Raw genomic sequence first — 18,469 nt, 5'->3', positions numbered from 1 at the left:
AAGGAAGGAAGGAAGGAAGGAAGGAAGGAAGGAAGGAAGGAAGGAAGGAACGGTGCCTGGGCGGCTCAGTTGGTTAAGCATCTGACTTCGGCTCTGGTCATGATCTCAGTTCATGGGTTTGAGCACTGTGTCAGGCTCTGTGCTGACACCTTGGGAGCCTGAAGCCTGTTTCAAATTCTGTGTCTCCCTCTCTCTCTGCCCCTCCCCTTCTCATGCTCGGTCTCTCTCACTCCTTCTCTCTCTCAAAAATAAAAAAAAAACATTTAAAGAATTAAAAAAAGAAGAAGAAGATTGACAGAGCCAATTGGGATGTCTTAGGAATCAGTAAGGGTAAGGCTATAGGAAACACCATCTCTGGGTGGGGTAACTTGTTAAGAGTCACATCTGGTGCAACCCTGGCCACACCAGGCTGAAGCAAGGGAAGATGACACCATACTGTTTTACAAGACTTTGATTTCTCTATTATTCTGGTTACCCTAGGGAGACCCCAGGTACATGGACTGGGGAGTCAAAACTAGTAAAAAAAATAAACAGGATGAAACTATTTTATTAGTTCATCTTATCTGTTCATGCAGAAAGTATCTATTGAATATCTATTACACTCCCAGTCCTGGGACAGCAACGTTTATAAGGTGAGTGGAAGAGAAATCGGGAAAGAAGCCTTTCTCTCAGATATCAGAGAGTCACAGAGTCACAGGAATAGTTTCCGAAGTAGAGGGTGGTAAGCATCACTTGCTTTGGGGATCCAGTAGGATAAGGACTAAAAGCAGGCTAAGAAGGAGGTCACTGGTACACAATGTACACAGGTACACTGGTAATAAGAACATTTTTTTAGGTAGTAGAAGCCAAAGTATAATGGTTAGAAAAATGACTGACAGTCAAAGTGCATACTATTCCCTCAAAAAGTGTGTCCATAAGGAAGAAGGGAGATAAGAAAAGTTGTTTTGTGATTTCACTAAGTAGAGATGAGAGAAGCTCAGAGCTGGCTCCAACTGAACATCCACCAAAGAGAAGGGCCAAGTGATGAAGCAAAATGCTAAAGAAGAGGGTGGTACTAGAACCCAGAGTGAGCCTGGAAGAGCAGGACTGCTCTTTTCTCTGAAACAGGAGGAAAGACAAGTGTTCCTATAGATAAGTCTCTATGTATAGAGGAGAGCAAGAGCCTACCTGCCAGCCTTAGTGTTTTTGAAATGAGGGGCAGAGTTATCCTGTACTAATACCTGGTACACAGCAAGTGCTCAATAATAATCTTCTAAAGGAATGAATCCTGGGGCTGCAGATAACCCACTCTAGGAGCCTAGAGTATAGTCCCTGACAGGATCACTACTCCAAGCTACGACCTTCCTCCGCTCTACCTCTAACCAGTTTGTCCTCGTCTCAGACGGAAGTGTGAGCTTCAAGCACACAATGTTTGCACAAAGGCAAGCATATGCATGCACATTAGCTTACACACACACACACCCTATATATCCAAGAGAAAGAAGGGCTCTTACAGGCTCGCCTAGAGCCTGAAGGGATTAAATACCGCAGTCTGTTATTGACAAGGCAGAAACACAGTACCTTGATGAAGCAAAGATAGACGCATTGAGGCCCCCAAAGCAGGACAGGGCAACGGCAATAGGAATGGTCCAGCTGAACATGCCAAATGTCTGGTCAGCAAATGTCTGAGGGCAGAGCACAGAAGGCACTCAGCACAGGACAGGCTTTCATAAGCCTCCTGTACCTATGCTGTCAGGACAAATGCCATCACTACTGAGCAGCCCACCCACCCTCTAACCTAGACCCATCATCCCACCCTGCAGAACTGGAATGGCTGCAGAAAGAAAGATTGAGCCATTCAGTATGAAAAGGTGATGAGCAAATGGGTACTCACCACAGCCACAGCATCACTGTCAAGAACATCTGAAATGCTCAGCACTGTGTAATAGGCCACATTGGTCAGGATGTAGATGAGCGTCACAATTGGCATAGAAATCCCAATGGCCAGGGGCAAATTTCTGTCAGGACAAGTGAGACAGGACTACCTAGAATCAACTATCCTTGGAGTCAAAAAAAGTTAACCCAAGGATTTGTCTGAAGTTTAACAGTTCCCTGGTTCTAAATCTTTGAGGCAGGCTCCTCTTCCCCACATGGTCAAAGGTGGATATGAATCCCATGCCCTTTCCATGGAGAAACAGAGAGAGCGAGGGAGAGAGGGAGAAGGAGAGGGGGAGAGAGAAACCCTTCTCTGTGAGGATAGCTGGGGATCAGTATTTGATCCTCACCACAATAGGACCAGTGGACCCCACTGAAGGAGCAGTGTCCTCCAGGGACTGGAGGTCAGGCTGGGGAACTGGCTGCCCAGAATAAGCTCCTGACTCCTCAGGCCTCAGTGTCAGCACCAGAGACGAGGTTCTAACACCTTAGCCCCAGCTGGGTCAGCTACTGCCCACTGAAGGACCTCTCCTTGAGCAAGGACCCTGGGGATCCTTCAGTGTAAACCTGAGGGTGAGGAGCCAGGGGCTTTCCCACCTTCACTCATTCCCAGCTTACCCCCTAATTCCTCCAAGCTAGAGAAAGGGCAGTAGGGAGAAGAAGAAGGAATGAGAGAAAGAGAAAGGAGGAGAGGGAGGAGGGCAAGTGTGCCCACTATTAGCAGGAGTTCCAGCCAAGTTGGGGGGAGAGAGTGTGATCCCACCGTTACCTTTCTGGGTTTTTGATTTCTTCTGTTACAAAATTAAGGGTGTCCCAACCTGAGTAAGAGAAGAGGGCAGAGTAGAGGGCGAGAGAGAGGTCTCCCATGTCCCAGGAGGAACCCTCAAAGGCATCCTGAAAGTGCTCAGAGTGTCCTGTGGGGGCAAAGGCAGGTAGGGGAAGGGGTTCAGGGAGAAGGAAGAGGAAGAAGGAGGGGAGAGATGGAAGGTATAGGGAGAAGAGGAAGAACAGGGAGAGGCAGTAAGAAAGAGGAAGTGAAGAGGGAAGAAAAAAAGAGGAGGGTCAAGAAAAGGGAAAAGCAAGCGGGCAGAGGGAAGAAAAAAAACATAATTTAACACCAAAAGAACAACAACCAGCTCCCTGTACTTTATCACCCCACCCACTCCCTCAAGAAAGTTCATATTCCTTTAGCAAAATTACACAATCTCAGAAAAACAAAAACATTCCTGGCTGCCTTCTGAAGTGATAACACCTTTTCCAAAGCTCTGCTGAATTTCCAAGTGACCTCAAGGTAGGCCAGAGTTCTTCCTATTTTTAGAAATAACCCTGTTTTACATTTTTAACTAACAATTAGACCTTCCTGTGGAACTATCTCTTTTGGCCAAGACCACTGCACAATGTGGTCAAACAGTTTTCTCATTCTCATGGAGGGAACTCTGTTGCTCTAATTGCAGGGGCTGCGGTTGCATGCAGCAGGAAATCACAGGCTATGTAGGAACTGGGGTCTTCTTATCTCTCACTGCACCTGGGGTAGGCCTAAGCCACTTCCACCTGTGGAGAGCCAGCCTAGGCACCTGCCGTTCTCCTTGGAGGCATCTGGAGCCCACACAGTTGAAAGCCAAGGGAGCAGCACCCAGTTGCCCAGAAGAGAAACCTTCTAGACACACTGGAGGTTTTTTAAACAAGATCCATACTTTTTTTTTTTTCTTACAAGATCCATACTTCTAAGGAAGCCTGCTGTAATCCCCTGCAAAAAGCAGACCTATTCCTTCAATGTATCAAAAAGGGATGGGTGTGCAGCAAGAGAAGGGAAAATAGGGGTTTTCATGCCCGAGAGGTGTCAGTCATCATTCACAGCAGTGGTTTCCTAAGGCACAGATCTTGGTAGGAGGCTAATTCAGCTACCCAATTTGACCTGAGATGTTCCTGAGACTCCAGGGACATCCAGGTGGCTGGCTGTACTAACTTGGCACATATGCCAAGGTACTGGACAAGAATCACCGAAGGCACTTGAAAACAGAGCTTTCTGAATTCCAAAACCAATAGATCTGAGAAGGGGGTCTCACCTCTCCCTGGTAAATGTAAACACAGCTGAGTTTAGAGACAGACAATATAGAACTGGGTTGCTAAGTAAGTGATTGAGATATCCTTGGCCAAAGACACCACAGGACTTCCCTAAGAGCTCAGGAGACCTCATGAGGCCTATTACCCTCCCTGCTAGTTTACTCTGATTCAGGAATGAAACGCTTTCTAAAGCCAACATGTAGGAAAGCCAGTGCTTCATACTATTTTAATATTTTGCTGAGAGCTGACTTTGGGTTCAAATGATAAATAAAAACAAAAAGTAAAGACTCCAAAATAACCACTCATTTCTACATTCCATCCAACTTCTATGCACACCTTCCCACTCCTCTCAAGGAGGGCCAAGTCTTCCTACTTGCTGCCTGGCAGTCACAGACCAAAAACAGGGCCACAGTAGGGCTCACTCTATCCCCATCAGCTACATTTATGACCCAATTACACACGACCCAAGTTTCAAGAATTCCTAGGCTCTCAGCTGCCTTCTTGCAATGTTCCCAGCCTCCACAAAGGGAAAACAGCCCTGAGGGAGGGACTGACTCATGTTCAGTTGGCCAAGCCAGCCTGGTCCAAGGAGCCCAGGAACAGATGTCTTACTCTCAATGACAGTCTAGGATATACATAGAATGAGCTGATCAGTTAAGCCAAGATTTCCCATGTCCTCCTCAGGAAATCCACACAAATTCCTGGAGTCATTCACCCTCCTTCCAAGCCCAGGCCCATCTTACCCTGGCACAGTTTAACGAGGCCCATGACAATGATGGCAATGAGCGCTAAGACCTTGGCATAAGTGAACGTGTCCTGCACACGTGTGCCCCACTTGACATAGGCACAGTTGACAAATGTCAGCAGACCTAGAAGGAAAAACATAAAATCACTGGCAGGCTTGAGCTGAGGGCACAGTGACCCAACCTCTCCTTAGAGAGCATCACTTCTGCCCTAACTAAAACCAAAGGGGCCAATGATCGAGTCAGAACCACAAGAACAGGCAAATGGAGGGACATCCACCATCTGCCCATCACTGTTGACAAGTTAAGATACAAAGGCATGCATTAACACATATTCATTAATTCTGACAGCCAGAATCATTTTTGGAAATTGCCCCCAGGCCCAGAAATAATGGATTTCACCCACCCTTCCCCACTCAGACTTCCAAGGTTCCAAGCCACCCAAGGCACAAAACATTTCCATGGCCATATTAGAAAGTGGGGACAAGAGAGGTCCATCAATAAATGAGGTGAATTTAAATACAAGTGGCAAGTCACCTAGGAATTAGAGAGACAATGTTTTGCATGTAAGTGTATATTTTTAAAAGCCTGTTATGTACCTGACAATTCCACATGCATCCTCTCGATTAATTCTCACAACCTTAAAATACAGGTGTTCCTATTCCCATTTTATAGATAAGGCTAACCAACATTCCTAACCTTACAAGGACCCCCTCCCCATCCACCCCCTCCATTTCTATCCAAACCTCCTGATTCTCAGTGAGGCCCATGCAAAACGAAGCTTGCTTGGACATTCTCTAGGCTCCTGTCTGTACTGTTGGCTTTACGTTCCAGCTCTTCGAGGACATCAGTGATATCTGGGCCCTATGCAGAGTGTCCCAGCACCTTACTGTTGCTAAACAGGGACTGCTCTGACCCACCAGGAAGACACAAGAACAGAATACAAGAGGCTCCACAGTGACACTGCTAAGTACTGCTCTAAGCCTCCAACAATAGAACTTTTATGTGAACCTCAAACGTTATTACAAAATCTTTTGGGTTCATCCTCCAGGCTGCCTCCACCTACTCCTACCCATTTTGCACCCTCTCCTTCAGCCAGACTCTCTTCTTACTGGTGCCATATATACATTTAAAAGAAATGTCCTTTCTTCCTCCTCCTGCCACAGCCAACAACTCCCACTTTCAAGATCTAGCTAAATCCCCACCTCCTCTGTAAAATCTTCCCCAAATATACCAGGCAGCCCCTCACTGAGCTCTCTCTCCCTGAACCCTATGGCCTTCCCACTTCACAGCACGGCTTAGTAACTCATGCTATGGTCATACGGACATCTGTCTCATGAAGGTCTCCCCCTTGGGCATGTGCCCATAGAAGACCACAACTATTAGGGGGAAACAAAAGCATATTGTTTTCTTAAGCTTATTGCCAAGCAAAGAGGGGAACTGATAAACTCTGGTTGGAATCAAGATGTTGATGAACTTTGGAGTGTCTGGGTGGCTCAGTCGGTTGAGCATCCAACTCTTGATTTCGGCTCAGGTCATGGTCTTTGCGGTTCATCAGTTCAAGCCCCATGTCAGGCTCCCCACTGACAGTGCGGACCCAGTTGAAATTCTCTCTCTCTGTCCCTCCCCCACTTGCACTTGCGTGCACGCGCGCGCGCACACACACACACACACACACACACTCTCTCTCTCTCTCTAAAATAAACATTTAAAAAAAGATGGTGATGACTTTCACTTAATCACCAATTCCCTAGAGTGAGGCAATTGTCACAAAGTTGACATTTCTCTACTCAGATGTGAGGGAGACTAGAGCCTGTGGAAATAAACATGGTGGCTAAACAGCCTCCATAGCCCTTAAAGACCTTTCACTCAGTACTCTGGCAAATGATACAGGTGCTCACTAGTTAGTCATACGGGGGATGGAGGAAGGCAATGGTCAAAGAGGAGGGAAGGCCAAAGGAATGCATGCTGCTGGCAGGTCTTCCCAGGGACCTGCCCTGCTAATCCAAGTTCTCTGTGGGGGTTAAGCCGAGATCAGCTAGCATAAGGATTACCAAATTAATAGCCACCAGTAATCCACAGACCCCTATCCAACACAGTAAGCATATTTTGAGGTATCTGCCAGGCCCCTTCTTGGGAATTGCCCCCCCTCACCTATCACAGCTGATCACCCAAGGTGAACCTATTCAATTGTCTTTCCCAGGAACACAGAGTGGGGCAGCAAGAAATGGAATCTATCTAACAGTAGCAGAGTTGGGAGACACAGCAAGTCGAAGGTACATACAGGCCCTTGTAACAGAGGAACAAAAACCACAAAAAAGCAGAGGAAGGAAACAGGACTATGAAAAGAAGCAGAGGTGAGAGGGTGTGCAGCTTGTGAGAAAAAGACTAACAGAGAAAGGTGCAGAAATACACAGAAGACAGGGGAGAGAGAGATAAGAGACAGACCAAGAGAGACAGAGAGAAGGGACAAAAAGAGTGACAGACAAAAAGACGGACATACACACAAAGAAAGAGACTATCTCACGATGCCCTAGCTGTGCTCACCGTGCTTGTGCCTTACAGCACCAAGATGTGGCTGCAAGATGGGGGAGAAAAGAAGACATACTCCACAGCCTCACTGACAGGCACTCCCTCTCACTCCTGTTCCTTCTCCTTCCCTCCATCCTGCTACACATCTCCCCCCTGGCTTGATCCTCTCAGCACACAAGTAAATATTGCACATAGTGCAATTCAATGACTCCTGCCAATAAGTGAAAGAAGGCAGCTCTTCGTGGAAATCCCCTCAGAGCCCCTTCTGAATGACAGCTGGAAAGATACAAAAGAGCTTGGTCACAGTGGTTGCCTCTGGGGAAGAAGACCAAAGCTCTGGTGAGGGAGAGACACGTTTTCCATTGCACACTGTTTTACACTGACTTATTTACCATGCATAAATGCTTCTTCCTCAGTAAAAATTAAAATACTTAATCTAAAACAACGTGTAGCCAGGGAGCAAGGCCAGAAGTAGGGTGAGGTAAGGAGGGTGTCTGGGGCACAAAATTTAAGGAGGTGCTCACTTTCAGGGTCGCCTGGAGAACCTCAGAATGAGTGCATCCTTTTTTTCTTTTTTTTTTTTTAAGTTTATTTATTTATTTTTTGAGAGAGAGAAGGGAAGAGAGAGAGCAGGAGCAGGGGAGGGGCAGAAAGAGAGAGAATCCTGAGCAGGCTCTGCATCGTCAGGGCGGGGCTCATACTTACCAACTGCTAGATCATGACCTGAGCCGAAACCAAGAGTCGGACTCTTAACCAATGGACCACCCAGACACCCCCAGGTGTCTGGGGTACTCACCCCCAGAGTGAATGCATCCTTAAATGCTGTCCCCAGAGCCTTACTTGCTTCACCATACTCTCAGCCCTGCCAGAGAACAGGGAGCTCCAAGAACAGTCTACCATGCAGAAGCCAAGTCCCCTTAAGGTTTTCCTGATTTTAATTAAGAAACATATCACTATCTGATCCCACCCCTCCAAGCCTCCCCAAATTCCCATCCCCATCTAGCACCATAGATTCTGTCAGGGCTTAAGCACAAAGCTGAGCCTGGAGGCCAGGTGCTCAGACGCAACTGAGCGTTACACATCCACAATTACAACATCCAAGACTTCCCTCTTCTCCCCATCTCATTTCCTGGCTGGAAAGCCTGTACCAGCAAGTGTGGGGTCCATGTGAGGGTCTTCAGTCTCTAGGGGCTTTAGCAGATCCATACCCAACCCCAAAGCAGAAACAAATCCCTAAAGTCTCTCTGTGGCAAAAACTGCTAGTTATCTTTTAATATCTCTTCTTCCATTTTTTCCTTAGTAATAGAAATTTTAGCGTAGTCATGGCCGCCCAAAATAAAGTTGACATTTCCCAGCCTCTCTCTGCAGGCAGGTATGGCCAGATAACTAAGTTCTTGCCCCAGGGATGTAAGCAAACATTCATATAAATAAGACCTCAGGAAGTCTGTTTGAAGGGCAGCACATGCCTTTCTTTGTTCTCCGTATCAGCTACAGTGCAGACTTGACAGCTAGAGCGTGAGTAGCCATCTTGGACCACCAGCTAGATAGAAGTCGCATGCTGAAGATGGCAGAGCAGTAAAGCAGAAGGAAGGAACCTGGCTCCCCGAAAAACTATGAAGTCATCCTACCAGCCCCACAATGCTGTGAGAGAAATAAACTTCAATATATTTGAGCCACACTGCTTTCGGTTTTCAGTTGTTTGAAGCCGAAATTCATCCTGGATAATACATGTGCCCTACAACAGAACTGTGCCTCTCATATTCTCTTTCTGATGAGGAGATGACTTGGCAATCTGCAGCTATAGTCCCAGTTATGCTGATAGTCACAGCTCCCTTTTCCCACAGCAACAGGGAAAGGAAGGAACCCTTCCAATTCCTCCCACAAACAAGCTGGGTGTTACTAAGGGGCACTCAAGGACAGAGGAGTGCAATCCTTAACAACAGCAGCTACAAGGCAGAAAAAGAAAAAAAGCAGGGGAGAGACCATCTACAAATATATTAGGAGAAAAATGTACAACAGTCCAGGAGAAGTAAACCCTTCCAAATGTAAATCCTGGAATCTGGAGCTACCTCTCAGGATGCATATGAATATGTCAGGTATATGCCTTGTTAAGAAACCCCCTTGTTTGTTTGCTTAAAGTTTATTTATTTATTTATTTATTTATTTATTTATTTAGAATATATGTGTGTGCTCATGAACAAGCGGGAAGGGGCAAAGAGAGAGAGAGAGAGAGAATCCCAAGCAGACTCCGGGCTGTAAACACTGAGCCCAATGCAGGGCTCAAACCCACAAGCCCTGAGATCATGACCTGAGCTGAGATCAAGAGTCAGACGCTTAACCAACTTAGGCACTCAGGCACCCCCTCCTTGTTTTTAATTACACAGATATACACATTTACTCTTATTATCAAACCATTCATGCTCTATACAGGGGTAGACTCCAGGGTCTTTGTACTGCTAAAGACCCAGTCCTTCTGAGGCCTGTCACTTTCAGAACATGAAAGCTGTCTATCCATAGCAACAACTGACCAAAAAAGGGGAGCATACCCTTCCTTCTCAGAACCCTGCCCACACTAGTGCCTAAGACAGCAAGAGACAACAGAAAGTTATTCAGGAATCATACAGTGTTTCTTCACTCGTCTCCCCTTTGGCAGTCTCCCTCCCCCATCTCCTCCAGCTCCTGCTCCTCCTCCTCCAGCTCTTCTTCACTGTGGGCCTTGCCAAACAAACCATGGGGGGTGGAGGGTGGGGGAAATGGATCTCAGTGTGAGCAAGCCTCTGCTTTGATGCCAGTGTCAATGCTGAATGACTTCTATACTGAAACCTTTACAGCAAATAATCTCCAATGATACGTGTGAGCTGCTGGTCACCTGGCCAGAGAAGGGACCTATGGACCTCAAGAACTGCCATTTTCCCCTACAGTCCCATAAGTGAGTAAGAGCCTCTAAGCGTACTGAGTCCAATTAGCAGCCTGAGGCCCAACCCACCACAGAAGAGTCCAAGTTCCCAGCACAGATATGAGTAGAATGCACCTTTAGAATAGAGTTTCTCAACCTCGGCACTATTGACATTTGGGGCTAGAAAAGGCTTAATTGTACGAGGCTGTCTTATACTTTATAAGATGCTTGTACTTTATAAGATCTGGCTTCTACCCACTAGATGCCAGTAGCACCCCTTCCCAGCAGGTGTGACAACCAAAAATATCTCCAGACCTTGCCAAATGCCTCCTGGGGGACAAACTCACCTCCGGTTGAGAACCACTACCCTAGGATAGTAAGTAGCTAAGATAGCCTGCAATTTAAAAAAAAGTTGCTAGGATCTCTCTGCCAGTGTAACCTGGGAATAGGGTAAGGGGCTGCTAAAAGCCAGGATTTGAATCAGTAACACCTTCAAGGTCCAAGTAGGTAATACAAGTGAGCAATGGTAAGAATGTCTGGGTATAAAACAAGAGGGAGTGGAGGGCTGTAGCAGACTAAAGAGTGTGTGCTCCTTTAAAGAGAGCAACCACTACTCAAAGGCAGCTGATTGTGTCAGTAAGGAATGTGGGTCCAAGGTTACCAGAACTTTTGGTTTTTCAAAAGAAAGGTCCAGTCCTGATTTTCATATTTTGGCAAGTAATTCAAAATTGCTTACAACACGAGGCCAAACAAATATATCTGTGGGTCAAGTCTGGCCCATGGGGCACCAGCTTGCAGCTCTGACCTGGAGTTGTTATATGGAGACTATCTGGGCCTTTTCTTCTAGAATGGAACTTTAATTGTCTAGCTTGGCATGGTTATTATTTCTGTAGACAGTCTCCCAAACAACAATGTGGACCCCTCTCATATCTCAATTTTAGACTAACTTAATTATCCTATCCCACCTAAATTTCACCATGGTTACAAGTGCAGATTTTGGGGGTTTCCCCCTTAATTATGACCTAATTGGTTTCCTCCAAATTTTTGTCTCTTAAGACCACGTCGCTCTCACTGCCACCCCTGCCCAAAGAGACTCCCTTCAGCACATTCCAGATTTGTTAGATGATGCATCAGCCTGATTCTACACCCTAAGTTCCAAGAAGAGGAGCAAGCTGAACTCCAAAGTCTTGTCAGTTAGAATGAGACATGGTTTTATAACTTCGGCCCGTCTCTGACAATTTCCTGCCTACAGACATGCATTGTGAAAAAGCCTGGGCTTCTAGGATAGGGGCTTGAAGGAATTCTGATCCTGAGTACTCTGGGTAAAAGTACACTTGAATAAAAGCAGCTACAGATGCTATGACTGCACTTCTAAGAAGTGAGGTCTCTTCTCCAATCAAAAGAGCAGTTCCTGATATGGGGATGGGCTTCCTAAGCACAAAAAAAATGAGGAAAATCATAAAGGAAAAAGGATTTAGCAAATAAAAATCTTTTGCACATGAAAAATTACATACAGAGGTGTCCTTTGACTTGGTTATTTTTGGAATTCACCCTAAGGCCAACACGAGACCAATGCACAGGCACTCTCAGTTGCTTAGATAAGAGCACAAACTCACAAAACCTTCTAGAAGAAAATTGGGTAACACATGAAGAATCTTAAAACAGTTTATTTCTTTAGACACAAGTATTTCTCTTGTATAATTCTACCCTAAAAAAAGATGCAGAAACTCTGAAACTATATATACAAAGACTCCCACAGCAATATTATTTATAATGATATTACAGAACACTTACTATATGCCAGACACAGGGAAGTACTATACATGTATTGATTCACTTACTCCTCACAACCATCTTTTCAGTAGGTACAATTGATATTTCCATTTTACAAATGAGAAGACCAAAGCAACAGTTAACTAACTACTCTAAGGTTAACAGCTAGAAAAACAGCTGGTAAAGCTGGAATCAATCCCAGTCTGGCATGGGAGCCTGTGATCTTAACCACTATACCACACTGCCAGGAACCGACTTATGTGTCCCTAAACCATGTTTTCTAAGAATATATCATGAAAGGGATTAAATATTAAATTTTTTAAAGTATTATACAAACCACACAGAGTATGATCTCAAAAGTACTTGTAAAAAATGAGATAAGCACAGGAAAAAAAAATACCACAGGTATTTCACACAAATAGCAGCAATAGTTCTCTGGGAGTTAAAATTATGGGTGATTTTTCTTTTCTTTTTTCTATTTTTTTGCATTTTCAAAGTGCTTGTAACATTACATACTACCTCTAAACAATAATAGTAAAAGAGACACTACTTTAAAAAAATGTTTCTTTTGAAGAACATTCCACAAAACGAAAAAAAAAATGATATACTAAATTTAAAATGCAGAATATAAAGTTATACGCAAAGTATGCTACCAATTCTATAAAAAGAAAGAAATGAAGACATGATTTAACTATTAAAAGTGCTCATCTTTTGGTGGTAGATTATAGGTGATTTGTGGTCAAGTTAATTTTCTCCTTAATGAATATATTTTAGCTTATTTTTTCTTTAATGTTTATTTATTTTGAGAGAGGGGGAGGGGCAGAGAAAGAGGGAGAGAGAATCCTAAGCGGGCTCCGCTCTGTCAGTGCAAAGCCCAATGCAGGGCTCAATCTCATGAACCCATGAGATCATGACCTGAGCCGAAATCAAGAGCCAGATACTTAACCAAATGAGCCACCACCCAGGCACCCCCTAACACATTTTCTAATCAGAAAATTATTATTATTTTTTCAAACTGAGAGAGACTGAGAGCAGGGAAGGGGCAGAGAGAGGGCAGGAGGGAGAGAGGACCTGAAGTAGGCTCTCTCAGCAGACAGCCTGATGTGGGGCTCAAACCCAGGAACTGTGAGATCATGACCTAAGCCAAAGTCAGATGCTTAACTGACTGAGCCACCCAGGCACCCCAGAAAATTATTCTTTTTCTAGACAACTCAGTCTGGCCAGAGTTCCCCTGGCCAGACCCTACCAGACATACAATACAGCTGAGTACCCACTTTCCCTCTTCCTGGGGCTATATGTGGAGGGGTTCCCTTTAACATTTGTCTTTAACAAATCCTTAAAGTCAGGAGGCCCAGTGTACAGTACAATCCTTTATTGCTAACTCCAAGGTACTCTCAGCCTATTTTTAACACTGTGGATAAACTACACACACTGCCAAAGCTTTTGCAAGCAGAGATACGGAAAGGACAGAGTATAATTAAGTGCTTCTGGCAGCACAGTGCTTAAGGAACACAGGGAATTCTGGGCCACTTCTCAGCTAAAACACTAGCTCTACAAGACTGTGTAAATTCACAGCAATCTTCTTTCCTTTTCAGTGACTTTAGGCAGAATCACTCTTCACCACCCCGTAAGAGAAAAAGGAAAATAAAGAGGGATGAACTGGAATCTCTCAGGTTCTGTCCTCAGAAACCCAAATATGGGCTAGAAGCCACCTTCCTGTCACTGGCCACAAGCAGAGCTTGTTTACAAAGTCAGTGTAAAGAAATCTGAAACACCAATGGGAAAAAGCCATTTTGGTGTGGTGCCTGCTGCTTAGAATGGGCTGCAAAGAGGGGCACCTGGGTGGCTCAGTTGGTCAAGCATCTGACTTCAGCTCAGGTCGTGATCTCACCGTTTGTGGGTTTGAGCCCCGTGTCGGGCTCTGTGCTGACAGCTCAGAGCCTGGAGCCTGCTTAGGATTCTGTGTCTTCTCTCTCTGCCTCTCCCATGCTCATGTTCTGTCTCTCTCTCTCAAAAAAATAAACATTTAAAAAAATAAAAAAAATTAAAAACACAATGGGCTGCAAAGAGTGGAAGTGGCAGGGAGCAGTGGTCCTGTGGGCCTGATGGATAACACTTGGGACCCCCTCACCACCCCCACCCCCAACAATCTAGAGAAGCTCTTTTCTCAGCCTCTAAACTGGTTTGTTTTCTTTTTTTTAACTGGATTAAGATAAAAAGCTGGGAAGCAAAATAAAGTCCTCAGCACTGAGGTTTTTTTCTGGGTTAAGCCACAAGTAGTGCTATTGACTCCAATCAAAACATCTGATAAGACAAAAATAAGACATGAACCAACCTGTCACATAGACTGGAGCACAGAACTCTGTAACAGCAAGAGTTGAAGGAATGTGAGGCACCAAAAGCCACAAACAGACTCAAATTTCTCTCATCTCTATCCCTTACCCTTACTTATCTCTCAGGGTTAAATGGCTTTGGTGAAATTACTTCTTCAAAAGGTAAGATGCCTCTCTTCCTCCCATAAAGCAAAATATACTGTTCAAATATGAGGTACCATTAACATTATTAAAGGAACCCACATCCTCAAACATACTTTCCCACTAAACCCCAGACTTACATATGCAAGCAGCAGCGAGGAGACGGCAGGCCAGGTACGGGGGATCACAGGTGGGGAACGAGGGCTGGATGATGTAGTTGGCGAAGGTGATGGCAATGATGGCCTGACTGGTGGGCTCAACAATTAGCAAGGAGGCCCAAAGGCGGATGAAGGCAATGAAGCCCCCAAAAGCTTCTAGAATATAAGCATAGCTGGCCCCAGACTTGGTGATGGTAGTCCCCAGCTCCGCATAGCAAAGGGCACCAACAACTGAGAAAAGCCCACCAATGGCCCATATGACTAGTGACAACCCATAGGAGGCAGTGTATACCAGCACGCCTTTGGGTGAGACAAAGATTCCTGAGCCAATCATGTTGCCCACCACCAGGCTGACCCCATTCAACAGAGAGATCTCCTTTTTTAGCTGCATAGTTTCCATGGTCTGTTGAGGTTGCATGCTGACATCTTTCTCTCTGGGCTGGCTGGCCTCAGGAATGAGATGGTAGGTTGGCGTGGGGCTCTCCAGCTCCCTGGCTTCCATGGCAAATGTCTCCTTCACACTTGTGTTTCCTGTGACCTGGCAAAGAATATAAATGTATTAGTCTAGGGCAGGAGCTGGTGAGTCTCTGGTTTAGAGAACTGCAAAGCCAACCTCTTTTGTAGGAATGGCATGCCTTGCACATAGATCTAAATACAATGACCTTGTATCAGTTCCCACCACAGGACACAGAGAAATAAATGGAGGTAGGCAGACATCTAGTGCTCCCAAGAAAGATGACAATGACAGGGTTCAGGCGATAGCAACTTCCAACAAGAGGTACCTGGCTTGACACCCAGACATTAGGTTGGCATTAGGCCTAGCCATAGCACAGATTCTCCCTAAGGTATAGGTTTTAGTCTGGTTAGTTTATGAGACCAGTGCTCTAACCCCTGAGCTACAGAGTCTAGTTTGGTCAATTTAACACCTGCAAACCAGGGGTGCCTGGGTGGCTCAGTCAGTTAAGCATCTAGCAATTGATTTCGGCTCAGGTCATGATCCATGGTTCATCAGTTCAAGCGCCAATTGGGCTCTGGGGCTCTGTGCTGACAGTGCAGAGCCTGCCTGGGATTCTCTCTTTCTTTCTCTCTTAAAATAAATAAATAAACTTAAAAACAACAACAACAACAACAACAACAACAACAACAACAACAAGCTGCAAACCTGACCTGCAGAGACCAAACTCCCAGCACCAGGTTTATAGCTCTAGCCAGCCTGATAGGTCCCTCACTGCCCAAACCCACTCACCTCCATCCAAACATAAACAGGAACTCCTGCAGTATCTAGCCACATGCAGAGAAGTCTGTAGCTACTCTCAGGCCAGCAAAAAATACGAAAGAATATGAGCAGGTGGTGAGAAGGACTAGGAAGATGCTAAGACCAGGGCCATTACAAAGACTAGACCAAGGAGAGGATCTTCATGAAAATACACACCTGTGTGTTGCTAAGTCCACCACTTCCACCTTCCCTCATTGCTGCTTTCCCCGTTCAACACATCTCTTTTTCTAAAGTGCCCAGAAAAAGAGACAAGACCAGATGGAGAAAGAACACACAGAGGGCACCCTAACCTGGGGCTCAACTGCTATCTGTTTATTTGTTTTCCTTCTCAGCATGTGCCTCTCACTACCATCTGGATTGCAAAGAGATTCTCCCAGAATAGGGCCCAGGAATTCTGACACTCAATCAGAGCTACATGACTTTTCTTATCCACAGACCTGGCATCAGAAGGCACCCTGTATGGAGATGGCACACACACTACTACTTTTGGTTTAGAGTTGGGCCAGTCCAGAAACCTGAGGAAAATTAGACTCCACACCAATCTTCATATAAAGAACCCAGAATCTGTCAGAGGAAGACAAGAACCTTCCTATGCCCCAGGAATCAGGAATTCAGATCACCTATTTACTCCCCCCTCATGTTCTGGATAAAGGAATCCTGTAAGCCGTTTGATTCCCACCCAGGAGTCAGTCTTTTAAGGTCACAGAGATAATTTCCAGGGATAAGAATGAGATCAGTACATCATCTTCCCAGAAGCCTCTCATCTACTTAACAAAGATGGAGATGCCAGAACCTTACCTCGTGGAGCTCAGAGTAAGGGAACCACAGCCACTCAAGAGTAAGTAGTTCTCAGGGAAAACTCCAGTCTCCACAGCTCCATCCAAAACTCCTGCCTTACCTGTTCCGGTCCCCTTCCAGAGTCTGGATTGGAGACGAAGTGAAAAAACTCCTCTGGGCACTGATAAGCCTTCTCTCACTTCCAGAGTGGAGCCAGCCTACCTCCGCTTAGATGAGAACTGGCTTTAAGGCAGCACCACTCTTCCTTTCACTCCTGGCACCAAGCCATGCAGGTTTCCCTCTGCAGGCACAGACACGTGGGAACATACTTGTTTTCACGTGTCTGTCAGCTGAGCCAAAGCAACCATGAAAACAAACTTGGAAATAGCAGAGGAGCTTATATTCGCCCATGAGTCAGGTGCAGAGAGATCTACATTGCCTTTTTCCACCCAATTCAACCCAGGGCAAGCAGAGAAACCTGGTCCCTGGTCCCAGTGCCCATTCCAGCCTCTCCCCTATTCCATCAAACCTTAGCTAGCTGGCGGGAGGAGGCTGGGGCTCCCACACATTCTTGTTTGGACTTCTGACACCAGATGTATGGTTTTCCACACATCAAGCAATTTTGCAACACTTAACTTACTCCTGACACTATCCACCTGGAGATCTCACAGGTTAAGAGCTCGGTCCCACAAAACTTTCCCCTCTTCCGATGCCAAATGAAGGTTCAGGTTGTTACCAGGGCTTCCACTATGCCTGGCTATAAACTGAAGGGTCCCACTGCCCCCTCCTTGGGTTCAATTAATTTGTTCAAGTGGCTCACAGAAAAACAGTTTACTTACTAGATTACCAGTTTATTAAAAAAAGATATAATTCAGGGGGGGCACCTGAGTGGCTCAGTCAGGTCATGATCTCACAGCTTGTGAGTTCCAGCCCCAGGTAGGGCTCTATGCTGTCAGCTCAGAGCCTGAAGCCTGCTTCAGATTCTGTGTCTCCCTCTCTCTCTGCCCCCTTCCCATTATGCTCTGTCTCTCTCTCCCTCAAAAACAAATAAACATTAAAAAAAATAAGAAATAAAAAAATAAAAAGGATATAACTCAGGAACAGCCAGATGGAAAAGATGCTTAGGGCAAGGTATATGGAAAGGGGTGTGGACTTTCCATTCTCTCTCTGATCAAGCCGCTACTCACCCAGCACCTCCACCTGTTCACCAACCTGGGAGCTCTCCAAACTCTCTCCTTATGGGATTTTTAAGGAGGCTTCATTAAAAAGGCATGATTGATGAAAATCATTGGCCATTAGAGATTGACTCAATCTCCAGCCCCTTTCCCCTCCCCAGAGGTCAGACTGAACCTAAGTTACCAATCTCCTAATCACAGGTCTGGTTCCTCTAGCAACCAACCTCCATCCTTAGGAGATCAAGATGTTTTCCAAAAATCACTTCATTAACATAAACTCAGAGGTATGGTTGAAAGGGGATTGTTATATAAATAACAAAAGACATCCATTTCACCTTTATTGCCCTTGAACTATTTCAGGAATTGAGAACAAACACAAATAATATAACAACAACAAAAAAAGCCTTATATAGGAAATGGCTCTTATATAGGAAATTATATGGCTCTTATATAGGAAATTATAGGAGCTGTGTCTAGAAACAGTTGATGAAGACCAAATATATATTTAACCACAAATTAGATTTAAGATGTAGAAAGATGGTGAAAGCATCACTCCCACTCCAACGACAAGAAAAAGCCAAATAATCTACATAACTGATATGGTTTGGAGTGTTGGGGTTTGGAGATGACGGCTAAGAAAGAATTCTTGGTATGTCTTCAGTACAAAAAGGTAGTTTCATTAAAGCA

At 45.2% G+C, this 18,469-nt stretch overlaps 1 protein-coding gene across 2 annotated transcripts in view; it reads right to left on the bottom strand.

Annotated features, from left to right (window-relative positions):
- The window catches only part of SLC7A6 (solute carrier family 7 member 6), a 33,873-nt gene that overhangs the window by 6,831 nt on the left and 8,573 nt on the right, over positions 1 to 18,469 (bottom strand). For both annotated transcript variants that reach the window (XM_049622919.1, XM_049622920.1), the window contains exons 2-6: positions 14,537 to 15,092; positions 4,722 to 4,847; positions 2,684 to 2,828; positions 1,874 to 1,997; positions 1,561 to 1,664 (exon numbers count right to left, since the gene is read on the bottom strand). In XM_049622919.1, the coding sequence (XP_049478876.1) occupies positions 1,561 to 1,664; positions 1,874 to 1,997; positions 2,684 to 2,828; positions 4,722 to 4,847; positions 14,537 to 15,056 (1,019 nt within the window). In that variant the 5' untranslated portion in view covers positions 15,057 to 15,092. The remainder of the gene's footprint in view (positions 1 to 1,560; positions 1,665 to 1,873; positions 1,998 to 2,683; positions 2,829 to 4,721; positions 4,848 to 14,536; positions 15,093 to 18,469) is intronic.

Source organism: Panthera uncia (genome assembly GCF_023721935.1).
Source record: "Panthera uncia isolate 11264 chromosome E2 unlocalized genomic scaffold, Puncia_PCG_1.0 HiC_scaffold_20, whole genome shotgun sequence".
Taxonomy (NCBI): Eukaryota; Metazoa; Chordata; class Mammalia; order Carnivora; family Felidae; genus Panthera; species Panthera uncia.
Note: the sequence above shows the minus strand (reverse complement) of the source record. Positions and strands in the feature narration are given on the sequence as shown.